This window comes from Rosa rugosa, chromosome 4 (genome assembly GCF_958449725.1).
Source record: "Rosa rugosa chromosome 4, drRosRugo1.1, whole genome shotgun sequence".
NCBI lineage: Eukaryota > Viridiplantae > Streptophyta > Magnoliopsida > Rosales > Rosaceae > Rosa > Rosa rugosa.
Window position 1 is genome coordinate 10,666,892 of NC_084823.1, and position 20,266 is coordinate 10,687,157.

At 37.6% G+C, this 20,266-nt stretch overlaps 2 protein-coding genes and 1 pseudogene across 2 annotated transcripts; all 3 read right to left on the reverse strand.

Moving 5' to 3' along the window:
• Window positions 1-804: 804 nt before the first annotated feature.
• Window positions 805-2,535, reverse strand: LOC133744099 (RNA polymerase II C-terminal domain phosphatase-like 4). The gene is made up of 4 exons (XM_062172231.1): window positions 2,363-2,535; window positions 1,713-1,898; window positions 1,590-1,630; window positions 805-1,457 (listed from the first exon to the last, which is right to left on the reverse strand). Exons 1-4 carry the CDS (start codon window positions 2,504-2,506, stop codon window positions 1,244-1,246), a joined length of 585 nt encoding a protein of 194 aa, XP_062028215.1. The 5' UTR covers window positions 2,507-2,535; the 3' UTR covers window positions 805-1,243.
• Window positions 2,536-4,547: 2,012 nt separating this feature from the next.
• LOC133744092 (disease resistance protein RUN1-like) lies at window positions 4,548-9,758 on the reverse strand. The gene is made up of 5 exons (XM_062172222.1): window positions 8,926-9,758; window positions 7,644-8,745; window positions 7,055-7,363; window positions 6,104-6,930; window positions 4,548-4,742 (listed from the first exon to the last, which is right to left on the reverse strand). Exons 1-4 carry the CDS (start codon window positions 9,483-9,485, stop codon window positions 6,448-6,450), a joined length of 2,454 nt encoding a protein of 817 aa, XP_062028206.1. The 5' UTR covers window positions 9,486-9,758; the 3' UTR covers window positions 4,548-4,742; window positions 6,104-6,447.
• Window positions 9,759-12,962: 3,204 nt separating this feature from the next.
• LOC133744098 (alpha-glucan water dikinase 2-like) lies at window positions 12,963-18,931 on the reverse strand (annotated as a pseudogene).
• Window positions 18,932-20,266: the final 1,335 nt, after the last annotated feature.

Here is a 20,266-nt window from a genome sequence, read left to right on the forward strand (position 1 = left end):
TTGGTGCATTATAAAGGTCGATCATCATTCTTTGCGGATTACAGGCAATGATCTCATATTCTACATTTCTGTTAAGTTTGGCATAAATCTTTCCAATGCATATTGCAGTGATCCGCTTCAATCTTCAAACTACTTGGTAATCAATCTCCGGCTACATGAACTTGCAATTATTCAACAGGTGAGGTTTGGAAAGGCCTTAAAAACTACTGCGTTGGAGATGTAACATTTTACGTGAGACAGACTTTCAAGATCCTTAGGAATTGCATCATGAGTTAAATTGCAGCCAGGAAACAGTAATGCTCTTAAGGAAGCCAGAGGAGAATATTTGCAACTATTTTCAAGGCTAAGTAGAGAAAAGTTTCAGGTTCTTCAATCTTCCTATGGTGCCTGGCAATGCTGTTATGGCTGTATTATTTAAAAGAAGAGTTGTCAACCATCTTCCCAATGCCGGCGTCCAATTTCTCAAATTTTGAACTTTCAGAGAGAACAAGCGTTTCAATAGCTTTCAACTCATAGAAACTCCTTGGAAGATCCTTCAGCCTTATGCAGTATTTGAGATTTACCAAGGCAAGGTTTTTAAGATCTCCAATGAACCGGTGAATTTCACACAAACAGTCCTTCAGGATCAGATACGTACTGAAGATTTGGGAGTTTTGAAAAGTCTGGTGATTGTTTTAGGTCATGCGAATGACTGAGATTAAGAAACTTCAACTGGATGGAGGATGAAGAAGTCCATCCATAATATAAACCCTTTAAAGAAAAAACACATCGGCCATATTTGATGATTTATCTGTTCAATAAACACGTTTACAAACCAGCCATTAAATTGAAGAAAATATTATTCTAATCAATATTATGATAGCAAAAAGGTGTTGCTACTGATTCAGTAATTCTTGTACAATCTATAGACATGAGTCGGTGAACTGTTAGAACTACAAGAGCTGTAATGATGACAGATCAGCAGCTGCGGAGAAACAAAGTAGCTAAAAATGTGCACACCACCATACCCTCCTACTGCCTTAACATATCTTCTCTTCTTGTCAGACAAATCGGGTTGTGTGTATCTATATACAAATTCAGAGTAAAAGCAGCTGCTCTCTGGTGCTCTAGTTTTGAATAAGTATCAAACTCACTTTTGTGAGAAAAGATCTACCGCCCAAGTTTCTACCTCAACTTATCCACAACAAGGACAGGGTTAGTCATATCCAAAATATAGCAAATCACTGGCTTTGGGTTTTCGATTTCATTTCAGTGACAGGAAACTTGTCTTCAGGTTGCTTTCGCCACATAATGCAACTACATGGGTCACTGATGAATCCACTTCGGTTGAACATATGGCTCCCAGCTGCTCCGCCATCTTCCACAGGTGATGATTATCAGCCTGGACTTTTGAAGGAATTATACGGCTGAAAACAACTTTGCACCCCTTCAAGACTTCCTTCCTAACAGTTTTCAGAACATACAAGAATACCGATATCCTATTAATATCATTGTCAGAACTGAAAGTAGTAGAGGCAAAGCTCTCCAATAATATATATCAAACATAAGAAAGAAAGGAAAGAGGTGAAGTTTTAGTTAACGCAATATTCACCTGCCTTACGTCTCTATCTATAAGATTGCCTCCCAATTCCTACAAGATAGTTCACCAACAATGGATTAGTACACAACAACACCACATACTTTAATCAATAGAGACAGCAAGATGTACTTACATAGAAGAAAATCTTGTGGATTCGCTTAAGAAGGTCAAGAACATTTGCAAGAGCTCCTTCAGGCTCACTCTCATCACTCTTCAACTCTGAAAGAGACTCACAAGTGAACCCAAATTGGGCACAACTAGATCTAAAGAAATGATATCTTTCCATCAAAATTAGATTGTCCTTGTGCTTTATCCATGCCTACAATAACAGATAGCAACATCGAGAACCTATCAGAAGATTAACAAATTCACACATCATTAAAATGATAGCTAGTGTATCCAAAACATAATTTACTTGTATAAAATTTGTTTTAACATATTCTATCAAACTGCTCGAAAAAGAATTGTTTAATATAAAACATGCAGAGATCATTAAAATTTGTGACTCTATCCAAACATAAAATCTATAATAAAAAGTTCATTTTCTGAACTTTTCTTTTTAAAAAATATATATTGTTATAACATTAAGCAGTTAAGCTAGTTCAATGAGAGGTAATATAACTAGCTGGGCAACCCATGGGTGGAAGATGCTATTATGACAATTTCAAACAAAGTTCTTCAAGGGAAATTCTGTTTAAACCACAAAAATTGGCTCCCCTTTAACAAGGTTAACTGGATATGAACGCACTTTAAAATTTCCAGTATTAACAAGGAAAAACTTGCATTTTCTGTATCATCCAGTATCAAAACAGCACTTTCTTGCCCAACCACAATATCTAGACCCTTTGGATATTTTTGGGTACCATCATCATGTGATATCACCCTATCACCAAAGTACTCTTTTTTGGGATCAAGCAACTTGGCCATTTCCAATGCATATGCTCAATCACCCATAGTGTACAGATACATTTCAAACATTTCACTGGCTTCCTTCAAAAATGTCCTAACGAAGGGCCTAAATATACAAGCATGCACCCAAGCAACCAAGAAATGTGTAAAAATGAAGCACTAAAGATGCTACACAAGAAGAAAGACTTCAAAAGACTACATAAAATACCTGGCAGCGAATCTGGTGGGCTCATCAAATATTCTTCTTCTGCCGTCATATGATTCAGCTGGGTGGAATTTAGCAGTGTATGATCAAGATCCAGTACCAAATAAAGTTTCTTATTATTTAGCGATTTCTTAATGTCTGTGTTGCATAACCGGTCGATTTCATCATTATTAAGTCTCAATCCCTGCACAAGAAAATGTAGCACACTGTATCACTTCCAATATCTAATAATGGAAAATAAAGCTACAATATATGGAAATGGATACATGCTGGATAGGTATATTTTCTATAGTAAATTTATTATTGCATCAGGCGATTAGTAAACGAATAACAACTTAACAAGTCAGACCTGACTAGGACAAATAATGAATGCATGCAATGGTTATGATTGTTTCCAAACAGTAAGTTTATTTTTTGCATGAGGGCTTCAGTAAATCATGAATCACAGGTGACAGCTAATGTGAAAGAATAGTGCCGTACAAACTAAATTATGGAAAACCATATGCATGTATACTTCCAGTAAACCAAAGCACTCAAACATTTCGAATTTCAACTGGTCATCCAGGCAGTACCTTGTGTATGTACCCAAATGTCACACCTTGTGTATGTACCCAAATGTCACACCGGACTGCTCAATCAACCTCTAGCCACAAAGAAAACACATATCTCCACATGACCCAGGATGTGCACACATATCCTCCGTTGCAGATGCTTCTGCACATAATTGCAAGAAGAGTTCAAAAATAGGACAAGAGTAACTATATTCTTTGAGGTTGAGAAAAAATCATATTTGAAGCAATTTAAAACTTGGATGTTTATTAGTTATAATATCCTGTGTTCAAAGCAATGAAAACTTGATGGTTATTAGACATGTACTCTCTACTCTCTAGCCTTCTCAGCTACACACACACAAGCAAACACACTCATTTTTGTGGGGGTTGAATCGCATACTAATACCTGAATACATGGTACATTCACTTTTCCCAAATAATCTGCTTGTCTCTTAGAGAGAAAAAAAAAAATACTAGTGGAAAAGTTTCTCAATGGAAAAAACTTTTGTGTTTTCTTAAACAGGAAAGACATTTCCTCCGGAACACTTTTGCCAGAAAATAAGCATTTCCTTAGTTTTTTTTTTTTCTTCTTCTTCTTCTTCTGGCATTGTTATGAAATACCATAAAACTTTTTCATCATCATAACTGAAGCATAAAAATGTTCTAAAGTGTAAATTTCAAAAATCTACCAAACAACGTTTTTCATCAAAACAAACAAGGCCAACAGCAAAGCAGTTCATCAAGTCTTTAGACAAACAACCAATAAACTTGATTCATATTTGAACATCTGTTATACATCTATATATATATATATATAGCCAACAATAACTGCACTCAACTTTTCAGCTTTCACCAATTTTTAATATACAGGAAAATAGACCAATAGGTAGATAAACATAACAAAAATGAGAGAATAGGAGCACTGTAGTAAGTCTTTGAACAAAAGCTCCCTCACCAACTAAGTTGGTCTTAGGTATGCGTCATCTGAGACAGTTCAGAACACTTTGTACAGTATCAAGAAGTCCTCTTCCAGTGTTTGGGGTTATAAAACAAAAACACAACAGAATCCAAAAGATATCAATATGTTACCTGACTTTTGTTCTGGACGTCCTTGTGAAATCGACCCATTAGTTTCCTCTACGCTTTCCAAATTATCTCCTTTGCGCCTTTTTATCCTGTAATGCAAGTCACAAATCATATCTAAACCGCTTCAAATAGAACTTTGACTTATAGTTTTACACAAATTGTAGTATCTAATAGACTCTCCTACTGCATTAAACACGAGACAAAGAAAATCTCCACACCTGCTCTCAGTTTCAACATCACTGCCATCATCATCATCATCACCATCACCATCACCATCACCATCAGCTTCTTTATCTTCTTCATCTTCGTCCCCTGGTGATGACTCCAAAGAACCGGACTGTAGTTCTCTCTCAAGCAACCCAGCAAAGTCATCAATGCTAGAAGAGTGTACTGGAGACTCGGCCAGACTCATCTAAATTGTACAGGGAATCGAATACTTTAACAAATGTTCACCTCAAAGTCGACGTAAATAGAAGATACACATAAAGTACCTCAAAAAAACACCACAGAAAAAGGATCAAGATTTCTACTATATTTAACCCCCCAAAACAAAAGGACATAACTTCTCAACACTTATGGCCGCAAAAATACCAATATTTCTACTTGTAGAAAATAAGAACAATAAAGAATGTAGAAAGGTAGCAACTTATATGCTTTCACAGCTGATCAATGCATTATTGCACAATGCTCAAAGAGCAACTAGGTCATGAACAACCAAATTGGTACCAAACAAAGACATATCAAGTGATAAGAAGCTAGCAATTCGATTAATACTACGGGAATGAAAGAAGCGTAGAAATCGATTTGGGTGAAAGAAAGCAGTCAAGCGCGGAGGAAATCAAGAAGCCTAGCATTTATTTTATGATTAATGTTGCATTTATTTTAGGACAAAATCAAATTTAAACAGAGTACAGATCTCAAATCAAAGCTTAATGTCTCAACATACAGCCTGTTATTATCTAATTATTACAAAACTAATGCTTTATAAGACACACTTATTCCAGAACTAATACTCCCCAGATTTATGCCTCAATTTCTATTTCATAATTGAAGCTGCATCAAACACACACTTATATAGAAGGATACAATACAGGTTGTTCTTATAGAGGTACAACAATGGTTTTGATAGGGAGGTGATATAAGCAGAGGCTAATTCTCAACTATTAACTGGTTCAAATTGTAGGAAGGCTATTTTAAAGTTCAGGGCTTCAAAAGAAATACTCTTTCAAAAACTTGAAAAACGTGATGCTCCTACTAGGCTAAACAACACATAAAGATCAACAAATAAGAGTTTAATTGAAAATGATCTTGGAAGTAACTAATTAAACAGGAACAGTTAGGGAAAGAGCTGAAGAGTAGGAAATCATTGCACAATCGACTTGGTATGCATTCTACCCAATCCCTCATACCTATAACTTCCTCGAACAAAACTGGAAGAATAACAAGAAGAAAATGACTTGTATTGGATCTGCCTGGAATCAACAAATTTCGCTGAATAAATTCATAGAATTCCCAAATCTAAAATTCTAATCAAATGTACACTCTAACACTAGAAAAAGTTACAAAATTTGCTGGAAATTGAAAAACTCTGTTACATGAAAGAAGCCACTCACCTATTTATAAGATGAAAAATCAAACCCACAAATGAAACAATCTATTGTTGATAATCCCGAATCAAAAGCACAATGAAAACCTAATTTATCGGCAAAAAGAAATTAAAATTGAAATCTCAAAAACAAAATGTACCAGAAGAACCACGATTGATGAACTTACTGAGATTTGAATGGCTTGGTGATTAGTCACCGTTTGAGCGTTCTCATCCATGAGACATGGCAGAACAGACCGAAATCTGAGAGTGAGATGAGTCGGCGAGATCTGTCGCGCAGTAGGATATCACAAAGAGAAATGGATGAGACGCTGAGCTGGTATTTTTAGAGTTTCATTTACTTTGTTCCGCTACAGTAGGATAACTGGATAAGCCGCTTCCCATTAAGTTACTCTTCATTGGCTTCTGCAGCTCTGCTTATGGCTCTAAAAAAGCCTCGACTTAATAGAAAAGCAAGTGTTTTCAACTTATACCAAACACCAGCTTGTCCATTCCTTAAACTTTAAGAAGCTTACAAGCTCCTCAAACGCTGCCTAGGTCGTGCTGTCTCATCCTCGCTAGGTCCTGATGTCTCGTCCTGGGTAAATCGTTTTAGTCCCTTCAGGCCTTGTCGAGATGAAAAGTCCAGGTTCCTCATCTTATCTATAGAGGATGGTACTTCACTTATGGCTGTGCCACTTATAACAAGAGTTCTCAAAGAATCCATTTTTCCTATATGCTTGCTCAATTTCTCAAATTTCGAACAGCCAGAAAGAACAAGACTCCTAACAGAACGCAACATATAAAAACCCTCCGGAAGGTATTTGAGCTTAGTGCAGCCTTTAAGATTTAGCAAGGCAAGTTGAGAAACAAGTCCAATGGACCTGTGAATCTCTGTCAAATTCACACAGTATTTAAGGATCAAATACTGTAGATTTGGGACTTGTGAAAAGTATGGTGATGTTGTTAGGTGCTGTGAATGACTGAGATTAAGTATCTCCAATCTCCCAAACCGCTGTTAGACAACACCAAAAGAAGAAGAAGGAAAAAAAAATCAAAAATCCACAAAGAAGAAAAGCAGAGCGTGATGTAACGTATTAAACCAGAAGGAAGATGTTTGAAAGTTTTTCTTAATATACCCATAATATATCAGAAGGAAAATATCCGCTGTACCGCAGGTCCATAGAAACCAGGGAAGGAAAAGATTCGCTGTACGGCAGGTCCATAGAAACCAGGTAACTTGCATCCCAAAAGCCATATAGAGAGGATCCTCGCAAGCAGAGCCATCTTAACTTTTTGGGAAGCTTGTTGCAGTCTCCAGTGAGTAGTACATACTTGAGTTGGAGCAATTTCAGTCCCCTCATGTTTCTAAATGCTCCTATACTCACATTCAAGATGCGAGATGATCTTTGCCAATTTAGAGCGAGTCCTTCAGTCTCTTCAGTTCCCTGTTAACAGAAGGCACTAAATTAATAAAAAAGGATTATTCGCATGTGAGAAGATGATTTATCCACAGGCGTGCGGCAGAGTCATGAATGCATTTTAACTTTCTTACTACCACAATGAAATGAGTGGATTACGGACACTAGAATATGCAATTAATGATGCAGTACTATTAGAGTTGGAGATAGAACGGCTTTGCGTAATTGAGCACTACTCCTTCACCATTAGTATTAGAGATAGGAATAGGATGCCTATGCTTGTCTTGATTGGGCTGGGAGTACTTACAGATTCATCTCTCAAAACATCTATTACATCTTCCTGACGCCACAATCTACTACGTCTTTCAGGGTGGTTCGGGGATTCTTCACGAACAATTTCTCTGCCCATGTCTCGAAGCAAATCATGCATCATTACCTTGTCTTTTTCATTAACAGTTACGAGGCAACGTTCAGAGAGGACACTAATTGCTACACCTGCAGCAAGACCACAGCCTTCCAGTATTTTTATGACATGGTTTTTGTCCATTCCAATGAAGAAACAACATATGTGGAGGAATATGTGCCTCTGCCACTCCTCAAGTGCATCAAAGCTTATTCTGAGCTTTGACTGAATTGTGCCATCAGGAATTTTTTCCAATTTCTTCAGTGTGCTATTCCAATCTTCTATGCTCCTTCTGAAGAGGAAAGACCCTAAAACTTCAAGAGCCAGCGGTAAACCTCCACAATAACGAACCACTCTTCCTGAGAGTTCGAAATAGTCTACATCAGGAGAATAATTTTGAAAGGCATGCCGACTGAAGAGCTCAAGAGCTTCTTTTTCATTCATTTCTTGAGTCCGATGTATTGTATCCACTTTCACTAGTTCTAGCAAATGTCGATCTCTTGTTGTTATGACAATTATACTTCCCGGACCAAAGGACTCACGCCTTATTGCCAATGCATTCAATTGGTCCTCACGATCTACATCGTCAACAATGACAAGTACCTTTTTGCTTCTAAGTCGTTGTCTGATCACATTGATGCCTCTGGAAACATCACCTACCACTATCTTGGCTGGTTTTAAGACATCAGAAAGAAGTCTTTCTTGCAGAGCAATCTTACCACTTGAGTCCTTTGCTGTTTCCCTAACATCTGCTAGGAAACTTCTACTGTCAAAGTCATGATAAAATTTGTTATAGATGGCTTTGGCAACTGTTGTTTTCCCAATTCCGCCCATACCCCAAATTCCAACCATGCGAACATCATTATCTAATCCAACACCTAAACACTTGCTAATATCTTCAACACGAGACTCTATTCCAACTGGGTAGACAGCTAAATTCAAGTATGGGGTGGTCAGCTGACTGCATATCTCGTCAACAATGCTATTGATAAACTCTGCTTCATGCCTGTCAATTAGATTCAGAAGCAGAACTAAGAAGCATAAAGAAATCACCACATTGACTAAAGTTTATAGGAGAAAAGAAGGACCAAACTGAAACGATAGGAAGTAATATATATATATATATATATATATATATATATATATATATATATATATATATAAAAGGAAAAAAGAAGAGTATTACCTATCAGCAATATCGAAGCCAGCCAAATCCGCGGCTCCTCTAAGAGCAGCTCTCCACCTAGCTATCTTATCTCTACCTTGATGTACTGTGGCTTCATGTTTCTCAAATGGCTTGCCAAAACTACCGGTCTGGTTTCTGACATGTGAAGGATCGACATGATAGAATATTGGGAAAACCCGTTGCCTTTGTGTTTTTCTACACTCCATGATGTGTACCAGCTCCTGGAGACACCACCTCGAATCCGCGTAATTTTCTGAGAAGACGATGAGAGAGATCCTACACCCTTGGATTATCCGCACCAATTCCGTTTCTATGTGTTCTCCCCTTCTTAGACCCTCGGCATCCCTAAACGTGCTGACTCCCGCACGAACTAGTGCCGCGTAGAGGTGGTCCGTGAAGGTCCTTCGTGTGTCTTCACCTCTGAAGCTCAAGAACACATCGTAGGACGGCCATGGGGATGGCGGCGGCGGCGGCGGCGGCGGCAGTGGCTGAGGCGGCCGCAGCTTCACTGGCCGCAGCTTCATTGGCCGCGGCAATGAGGGTGATGACGATGGCTTCATTGGAGTGATTGAAGGGCTATGGAATGCAGTGGTTCAGATTTGAGAAATGAGTCAAATGACAAACAATTTGCTTTGCTTCTCACATGCTCGCCCTAAACCGGTAAGAAAGCAAGGTCAAAGTCAAGTCGAGATATTTTTTCCAGAGTTTGTGGCTACAATTTTCTATGCGTTTCTTCTCTTATATTTCACTTGTTCGAGGAACCTTCTGTTTCGATCCAGGAATTATTATTCTTGGCCAATTTCAGACTTCTGTTTTGCTTGGATTTCCACGAAATGACTTGTTGGACACTGTAGCAATAAGCTCTCCCATGGAGTTCCTAATATGCGTGGCAGTTCAAATCCAAGTATCCTATTATCAAAAGGGAGTGATTAAATTGAAAAGTCAACTCTATAGGAAATTAGGAATTGAAAATTAAATTTAAACAAGTAATTATTAATGTAGAAGTTATGCGTCCATACATGCGTGCATGAACAAGTGCCAAGTATTTAGTCATTTAGATATACAAGCAGCATAGAGATTTAACGGTTTTACACTTTTACCACATATCAAGGAAAAGGTAATTAAGCCGAGATATGTGCAGATAATAATCGGAATCTGGTCACCTCCCAGAAAGCAGGGTTCCCTTCCTCTTGTTGGAAGTGGTCAAACCACATAATTTTACATCAATGTTTTAACAAGATATCTTAAGAAAGGCAAAACTGCAAAAGACAGTATGGCAATTTGCAATAGTAGACACCATATGTAGTTTGATTCATGACACTACAAATATACTACAATAAACAAAACTTTTTGTTATCGAAATACAGACTTTGAATCAAAATATAAATTAAACATTCCCAAAACCCAGCACCTGATTTGGTGTATTACTGTTTATAGACAGACAGGGAGCAACGGGGCAGTAGTAAAGAAACTGCATTAGGAAATGAGACTTATGAATACAAGGAGATACTATTTGTAAGGTATAAGCACCCCCATCCATTACTTCAAACAATAACACATTCATAGCTAGTGACAGAACAAAGATCCTTCATCCGAGTTTGTCTGCGTTGGAGCCATGGATTGACCTTACTTGAAATTAGTTATACATTCCCATTTTGTTTTCTACTTTTCTACAAACCAAACACATCAAAATACAAAATTTCAAACTCTGCGTTTGCTTCTCTTCTCAATTCAGTTTTCCTAGCAAACACACAGAAATTACACAAGTAAAATAGTCAACAAACAGCACCTATATCCATCCGGAATATAGATATTTTCTGGATCTGACTGGAATATAAATACTTTGCATAACTTGATCATCAGTTTCCCGGCAGCTTCTCTGGTTTTGAGCATTAATTCAATTATTGCTTGAATCTCTACCTTCCCTTTCAGCTCTTTCACTGCTTTTTCTCTCTTCTGTACTCATTTCGATACTGGAATTAAACTACTGGGGGAAGAAAAATAAACACAACAAACAAAGATGAGAACAAACTATGCGGCAAAAAGCTTGCTGCTGCATGTGATATTACTCAAAGTGCTGATCAGATGACTCATGGCTAGGTCCTGACTGATTACCAGCATCACTTGGAAAATATTCGTATGGGATAGGCTCACACTCAAATGGTATTTTCACTGATAAGTTTGGGATCCCATACAAGACTGAACCCAATTTTCTTCACTCTGAAACCAGATCCAATTGCAACTTCAACTTCCACAAAGTCATCACCTTCCAAATTGAACTCATCATTTAACAAATTTACTCGCCAAATAACTTCATGTGAAGTTATTTCAGTGAGATGAGTTGGCTTGACAACAAAGCTAATGGCATGAGCTTGGTATAACTTGTAACAAAAATGGATATACCACTTGGAGACATGCCCTCGTCAAAACAAGAAGAAAAAACTACGCAGACAGTGAAAGCTTGTAAATTAGTTTGAGGCACTTGGAAAAAGACTTGGTCACTTTCTCTGACATATGTGAACTGCCTTTGGAAAATAATTTCCCAGCAAACAAATGCCACCGTCTCCCGTTGCAGTCAATCCTTATATCATATTAAGCAGATACAATATCAATACGTGAACTGCTTTGGAAAATCATTTCCCACCGTCTCCTGTTGCAGGAGGGAGGGAGGGAGAGGGGAGGGGGGGGGGGAGAGAGAGAGTTTGAATTTGGAATTATTGCAAGTGCAGTGCAGTGATCTGATTCCAAGTCCTTCGACCTAGTTGGTAAATCTCCACTTGCAGGAAGGTTTGTGCAATTACAGAAACATGGACGTTCAAGGTGGGAAAGGCCACTGGGTTCTGGAAGGTAATGAACATTACTGCTTTCCAATGAGTAGTTCAGGTTTTTCAATCTTCCCATAGAGGGTGGTACTTGACTTTTGGCTGTGCCACTTACAACAATAGTTTTCAGTGATGTCATCTCCCTTATGTCCTTGACAAAATTCTCAAATCTTGAACAGCCAGAAAGAACAAGAGTTTCAATATCTCTCAACTCATAGAAATCCTTTGGAAGGTCCTTGAGCATTTTGCAGTCTTTAAGGTTTTACCAAAGCAAGTCTTTTACCATCGGCAATACTGGTGCATCTCTGACAAACTCTTGCAGCCTTTCATGATCAAATACTCAAGATTTGGGAGTTTTAAAAAGTCTGGTGATTGTGTCGGGTAATGTGAATGACTGAGATCAAGAATCTTCAACTTCTCGAGCACCTGTTAAACAAGACCAATAGAAAACGAAAATCAAAATTCAAAAAGATAAGAAAGAAACAGTTCAAAAGTTCGGTTCAGCTTAATCTACCCTGGGATGCTCCCAAACTTGTACGAGATTGCTGTACTGCAGGTCCATAGAAACCAGGTTTCCTTGAGGAAGAAAATCAATTCCTATGAACTTTAGAGAGAATCCATGCCAGCAGAGCCATCACAAATGTTTAGAAAGATGGTCATAGTCTCCAATCAGCTCTACATAGTTGAGTTGGAGAAATTTCAGTTTCATCTTTGTAAATGGTTTTGTTCTGAAACTCTTTTTCGGAGATCTTTGCAGATTTAGAGCAAGCGCTTTAATCTTTTTAGTTCCCTGTTAACAGAAGGCAATAAGTAAGAAAATCTTGTTTGCATGTGAAAACTGATTTATGCTCATGTCGAAGAGTCATGAATGCCGACTGGATTCTGTACAATAATAATGATGTGGAGCACTGAAATGCGATGGAGTGCTATATGCTTTTGCATAAATGAAATTTGCAACTTATCTTTAGTATTGGATATGGGATGCATATGCTTGTCTTGAGTGGGAAGTACTTACAGATATATTGACATCTAGTACATCTTCCTGACGCCACACTCTTACTACATTTTTCAGGGTCTTTGGGGTATACTTCCTGACGCCCATGTCGCGAAGCAAATTGTGCATTGTGAGTTTGTTTTTTTCACTAACAACTACAAGGCAACACTGAATGAGGACACTGATATCTATTATTGCAGAAAGACCACAGCCCTCGAGTATTTTTATGACATAGTTTTTGTCCATTCCAATGAAGAAACAAGATACATAGAGGAATAAGTTCTTCTGGTTCTCACCAATTGCATCAGAACTTATTCTGAGCTTTTTCTGAATATTTTTTGCAATTTCTTCCATGTGTTTTTCCAATCTCTTATGCCCTTCCTTCCAAAGGGAAAAGACCCTAAAATTTCAAGAGCCAGTGGTAAACCTCCAAAGTAGGTAACCACACTTCTTGAGAGTTCCAAAAATTCTGCCTCAGGACAATTATTTTGAAATGCATGCCGACTAAAGAGCTCAAGAGCTTCTTCTTTATTCATTCCTCCAGCAAATGTTGATCTCTTGTAGTTATTATAATTCTACTTCATGGACCAAACGAATCACGCCTTATGGCTAATTCATTTAATTGCTCCACATCATCTACATCATCAACAAGGAACTGGTCATTTTTCTTTCCAAGTCTTTCTTTTATCACAATGATCCCTCTAGGCAGCATCACCTACTTCTATTTTGGTTGATCTTAAGATATCAGAAAGAAGTCTTTCTTGCAAAGAAAACTTGTACCTTCAAAACTACGATAAAATTTGTTGTAGATGGCTTTGGCAACAGATGTTTTGCCCATTCCACCCATACCCCAAATTCCAACCATGTGAACATCATCATCTACTCCAACACATAATGATTTACTAATCTCTTCAACGCCAAAATCTATTTCCAACCGGGTCGTTGGCCACATGTAAGTATGTGTGGGTCTCAGCTGTCTACTGATCAGGTCAATAATGTCATGGAGAAACTTTCCCTCATTCCTGTCGATTAAATCCAGAAATAGAACTAATTATAAGACTCAGTGCGCAACTACAATGCTGAATTGAGTTAATATCTTATTGATAGTGACTACAGATTGCCAGAGGAAATAAAATTTAAATAAAGGGTGAAGCTGTACAGATGCTAACAAAATGGACCAAAAAGAAAAAGGAAATTAAATTTAACAGCTGGCAGTAAAAAAAGGGCAAGTGATTACCTATTAGCAGTAGTACGAAGATGGAAGCCAGACAAATTTGCAGCTATCCACCTGGATACATTCTCTGATATCTATTTGCAGCTTTATAAATTACAAATGCCTTCGCAAAACTACCCGTCTGATGCCTGACATCTGAAGGATCAACATGATAGAATATTGGAAAAACAGCTTGCCCCAATATTTTTCGACACTCCATGATCTTCACCAGCTCATCAAGACACCATGTTGAACTTGCATAGTTCGCTGAGAAGCCTATGAGAGAGATCCTAGACCCTTCGATTGCCCTGATCAATGACAGTGATATATCTTCCCCTCTCCTTAGTTTGTTGTCGATGAAGGTATGGATTCCAGACGCCACTAATTTACTGTTGAAGTGGCTCGTGAAGTAGTTGTGTGTGTCTGCACCTCTGAAGCTCAGAACACGTTGTACCTTTCTGTGAAGGAGGAGGATGAAGCCATTTCTGATTTGCTTCTCCCTCTGAAGCTCAAGAACCCGTTCTACCTTAAGTAATTCCTAATAAGAAATGAATAAAATCCAATGCTCACTCCATCATCTAGAGAGTGAGGTGGAATCTTTTCTTTTCCAGGTAATTCTCATGAATAAACTCATGTAGGACTTCAGTTGACTAGCTTTTTATTATTATTATTATTATTATTATTATTTTTTACTTTTTTTTTTTACCAGCCTTTTCTTTTGTTACAACAAACCTTTAGCCTAAATTGATTCTGTGACAAAAAAAAAATCTCTGTTTTTCTTTTCATACCTATCATTCTGACAAGAACATGCACATAACAAATGCAACACAAGATGCGGTTGCTAAGGCTAGATTTGTGGCCTCGACTGAACTACATATATCAGTCCATCTTTTACCACACATTCAATGTCCTTAGAACAACCGCAAATGCCTTGTGCAATTCTTGACAACAGTGAGACTTGGAAGGCTCCATCAATGATCATCCGACCACTCAAGTAGTCCAACACAATATTCTCCTCTTTATCCACGATGACACTGCAAAGTTAAAATACACATTAAATGGCTCTCTTTGGGAAACAGGGCAAGACAAAGCAATGCTTTGCATTTATTCTTACATTTCAAATAAATGCCTTTTCACTATGAATGCAGAAACTCAAATGGTCAAATTGACTCTTTGCACCTATACCATGTGACTGTAGTGTTTACTGTGTCGAGAGGCCAACAAAATGAATCTTCATCTACTTTGATTATGGTCATGTTCACAATTCCAGGAAGGTTGACTCAAAGCAACTTGACCCAACAACCGAGCAAGTTGACTCAATTCCAGGAAGGTTGATTCTTGGGAACCAATAATGCAAAAGATAAATTATAAAGTAGTGAAAATTCGAAATAGATGTTGGCTTCATAACCAAAACTAATTGACAATGGACGAAGTTAACCCTTACCTTGGAATCCCTTAAAATAGGTCCTCTATTTTCCAACATGGAATTCATATTATCAACACTAATGTTTGCCCATACGATGGTGCTGTAAGTGACCCAGATATATCACCAGGCAACCACAAGCTGGTTACTAAATGTTAATTGTTGAAGAAACAAGCTAGTAGAGTAATATATGCTGTTCAAAATGTTGAAAGAGATTTAAAATTCAAACTTCCCGTTCCAAAAAAATAAGAATAAAGGAAAAAAGTTCTGAAGGAATATTCTGTAACTATATTAATTCATGCAAATATTTATTAGGCATATGCTTAAACAAAAGTATTTGAACATTCATACGCTTACCTTGAAAATCAATTAGTTTCAGCATAAATAGTAACCTGCGGTCGCTAAAGGCTAGATTTGTGGCCTTGACTGAACTACGTATATCAATCCATCTTTTACCACACCTTCAATGTCCTGAGGACAACCATAAAGGCCTTCTAATATCTTCCCCACGTCTGCAATTCTTGAGAAGAGTGAGACTTGGAAGCCCCTATCAAAGATCATCCGATCGCTTGAGTAATCCCACACAATCTTCTCCTCTTTATCCATAATTACACTGCGACATTATGACAACCATTAAAAAAGGCAAGACAAAAGAATACTTTGAACGCATGCATTCTTCCATTTCCAATAAATGCCCTTTTACTAAGAATGCAGAAACTGAAATGGTCAATTGCCTCTATGCACCTATACCAAGTGATTGTGGAGAGTTGACTGTCAAGGGCAAACAAAATAAATCTACTTGAACTTCACTAATTCTGATCGATGGCAAAGAAATGTTAACCAATGACTGACTGGCGATTTCAATGACTGGATGGTTTTAACTTTTGGCCGCCGCATCATGCCAATTAATTGTGAGATATCCTAGGTTTTTCTTGACCATAGACAAACCGTCCAAATGTATCTAAAAAGTACATAACTTTCTGAAGCTGACTCCTCCAGTCCAGGAGTGAAAAGATGACAGTTCTTCATTCTTTACTTAATTAATATTTAAAATTTAAGTTTAGGACAAACCTGTCATGAAGCCCAGCACCTGCATATCCTTCCAGAACCTTAGCATTCGAGTCTGTTCTGAATATGACAGACTGCTTGGTATACAGCCCTATTGGCTTGCTTGGATGACAATTAACCTGAAAGCCATAATCATGCTTGAGATGTCGATTTGTGAATGAAGCAAATACTGTCATCTAAAATATTAAAAGTTTCCTTACGATAGGAGAGTTTAGATTGGCTTTCTGGGTTATGAAGCTCATGGCTTGTCCAGGATATGCACCCACCAAAGTCTCTCCCAAGCCCTTAACTATCTGTATTTTATAAAGAAGAATGATGATCACATTTGATGGGGTGGTGGGAGAGAGATTTCAAACTCAGAGACAAATCATACCTCTCTGTAAATTTCTGCAGTATTCCCTGACAAGGGGAATTTTTTGTGTGACTGACAAAGGCATAATTGGCACAGATGATTTCTTGAATTTACAGCCATGCATATGTTCTCACGGTCTAGTTTAGCTTTCTTACGACTAATAAAAGCTCTTTCATTCCACTTTGAAGCCCAAACCAGTTGAATAGGGAAAACAACAGATGTCATAATAGCATCATATGATGGATCTTACGTCACCAGAGTCTGGTGGTCGTGCACAAATTTCTGCCTGATAATCTTCCCTCTCTTGAGTATGTACCCAAATGTCACACCAGACTGCTCAATCAACCTCTGGCCACAAAGAAAACACAGTTCTCCAAATGACCCAGGATGTGCACACATATCCTCCATTGCAGATGCTTCTGCACATAATTGCAAGAAAAGTTCAAAAATAGGACAAGAGTAACTATATTCTTTGAGATAGAGAAAAAAAATCATATTTGAAATAATATCCTGTGATCAAAGCAATTAAAATTTGGATGTTTATTACTTATACTATCCTGTGTCCAAAGCAATCAAAACTTGATGGTTATTAGATATGTACTCTATAGCTTTCTCAAGCACGCACACACACACACACACACACACACGCACACACAAGCAAACACACTCATTTTTGTGGGGGTTGAATTCCACACTAAAACTTGAATACACGGTACATTCACTGTTGGATGGTTTCAAGCCATGTTTTTCCCAAATAATCTGCTTGTCTTTTAGAGAGAAAAAAAAAATTATTAGTGGAAAGGTTTCCCAATTGAAAAGACGTTTCCTTCGGAACAGTTTTGCAAGAAAATGAGCATTTCCTTTGTTTTTTCTGGCATGGTTATGAAATACCATAAAACTTTTTCATCACCATAACTGAAGCATAGTGAAAAAAATATGTTCTAAAGTGTAAATTTAAAAATCCACCAAACAACATTTTTCATCAAAACAGACAAGGCCAACAGCAAAGCAGTTCATCAAGCAATAAATTTGATTCATGTTTGAACATCTGTTATACATCTGTATATATATAGCCCACAATAACTGCACTTAACTTTTCAGCTTTCACCAATTTTTAATAGACATGAAAACAGACCAATAGGTAGATAAACATAACAAAAATGAGAGAATAGGAGCACTGTAGTAAGCCTTTGAACGAAAGCTCCCTCAGTAACTAAGTTGGTCTTAGGTTGTATGTAGCAAACAGGTATGCGTCATCTAAGACAGTTCAGAACACTTTGTACAGTATCAAGAAGTCCTCTTCCACTGTTTGGGGTTATTAAAAAAAACCCCAACAGAATCCAAAAGATATCAAAATGTTACCTGGGTTTTGTTCTGAAAGTACTTTTAAGGTCGACCCATTAGTTTCCTCTACGCTTTCCAAATCATCTCCCCTACGCCTTTTTATCCTGCAATGCAAGTCACAAATCGTATCTAAATCGCTTCAAATAGAACTTTGACTTATAGTTCTACAAAAAACTGTAGTATCTAATAGAAACTCATACTGCATTAAAAACATGAAACAAAGAAAATGTCCACACCTGCTCTCACTTTCAACATCATCAGCTTCTTTATCTTCTTCATCTTCTTCCTCTGGTGATGGCTCGGAAGAACCGGAGTCTAGTTCTCTCTCAGGCAACCCGGCAATGTACATTGGCAATCGAATACATCAACAAATGTTCACCTCAAAGTTGACATAATAGAAGATACACACAAAGTACTTCAAAAACAACCCACAGGTAAAGGATCATGATTTCTACAAGTAGAAATCAACAACCAAAAAAAAAAAAAGCTATATTTAACCCCCAAAACAAAAGGACATAACTTCTCAAACACTTATGCCCGCAGCAACACCAATATTTCTACTCGTAGAAATCGAGAACAAAGAATGTAGAAGGTAGCAATTCGATAGATTGAACGAGAATGAAAGAAGCGTAGAAATCGATTTGGGTGAAAGAAAGCAGTAAAGCATTCGTTTTATGAAAAGGAAGGATGAAATGAAGTAGTGAGTGTACCGTGGTTGCGAAAGACCAACAGTGATGGGGCTCCTCAAATTTTCAAGCTTTGGAAGAGAAACAGAGAATAGGAAGAAGAGCCTGAAAGCCCGGAAGATACTGAAAGCGGGTTAGAATGGAAAACCAAAACGATGTCGTGTTTCTGTTACAAGAAAACAAAGAAAAAAAAAACAAAAAACCTTCATTCTTTGCTTTTATTCTTTTCATTTTCTTTTCAGTTTTTGGGTTGGGTTGCACTTGATTTGGTGATGTAATGAGAATCCTTGTTTCAATGATTTTTCTCCCTATACTTACTCAATACATCTTAAATCCTTCAATTTATACAATTTGCAATGTTGGTGGAATAGCTCAAGATAAGGCTAAGCCTCATCTAGTATATATCAAACTAGTTTATTCAATATATGTCATCAAATTAGTTTATTCAATGTCTAGATACGTACATTTACATATTGTAGACGAATTCCATTGTAGTAACTTTTGTTTGGGTTATGGTATAAAGTAAACACAACTTTGTTCAATGAATTCTATTAATTCTAGTTTATTCGATTTCCATTTTTTTGGGTTTACTATAACATGTTATCCATCTAGAAATTCCTTCTATCGAAATGAATGTTGTACTGGTTGTTTTGTAAACAAAATTCTAGGCTGAAGAAGAGATTAACAATAATGCACTTCTGCATCTTCTTGAATTGTGTTTAGCAATGTCATCTTTCCTCTTTTGGAATCTAGAACCCCAATCAATAATGAATTAAATGAGTATATCGATTTAGTTTAATATGTGGGTGTAGTTTGTTAGACGCCATGGGTGCTTAATTAATTTGAAACAAATGCTGTACTGATGATTCTTTGTTGCTATGGGGAAACAGAAGGGCAGGGGACACGATTGTTGGGTAGCCTGTCTTTTGTGCATCTCGGAAGGTGTTATTCGAAGGGTGTTTTGGATGGTGCTGGTTTTCTAGCCGTGGTAACGGCCCATTTTGTACGAGGGGAAGATCAGCAACAACCTCAGACAACCATTTTGATAAAATTTGCTGAAGAGGTGACTGTTCAATTTTTCTGAATTAGAATTTCACACACAACATTGGAGTTTCAACTGCATGGGCAGTTGGATGCATTTCAGTTAGATTCGATGGGAGTGGACGTGCCAAATTGCCAATTTACGTCCACTGACCCTGTGCAATATTTGAAAGTCCATCAATTTTCACTCCCCAAATATATTTAGCACAATGCTAGAGGTCATCGGGAGCTCACTGAACTTACGAGCATCAACACCCTTGTCATTGTTCTTGTTGAAAGCCAAAATCAAAATCCGGAAAACCCAGTGGAAATGAAAAAGTGCGAGAAGTGACCTGAATAATCAACGGTTTGGGGTTTGGTGATTATGTTGAAGGAGATTTGAGTTTTGGTTGGAACAG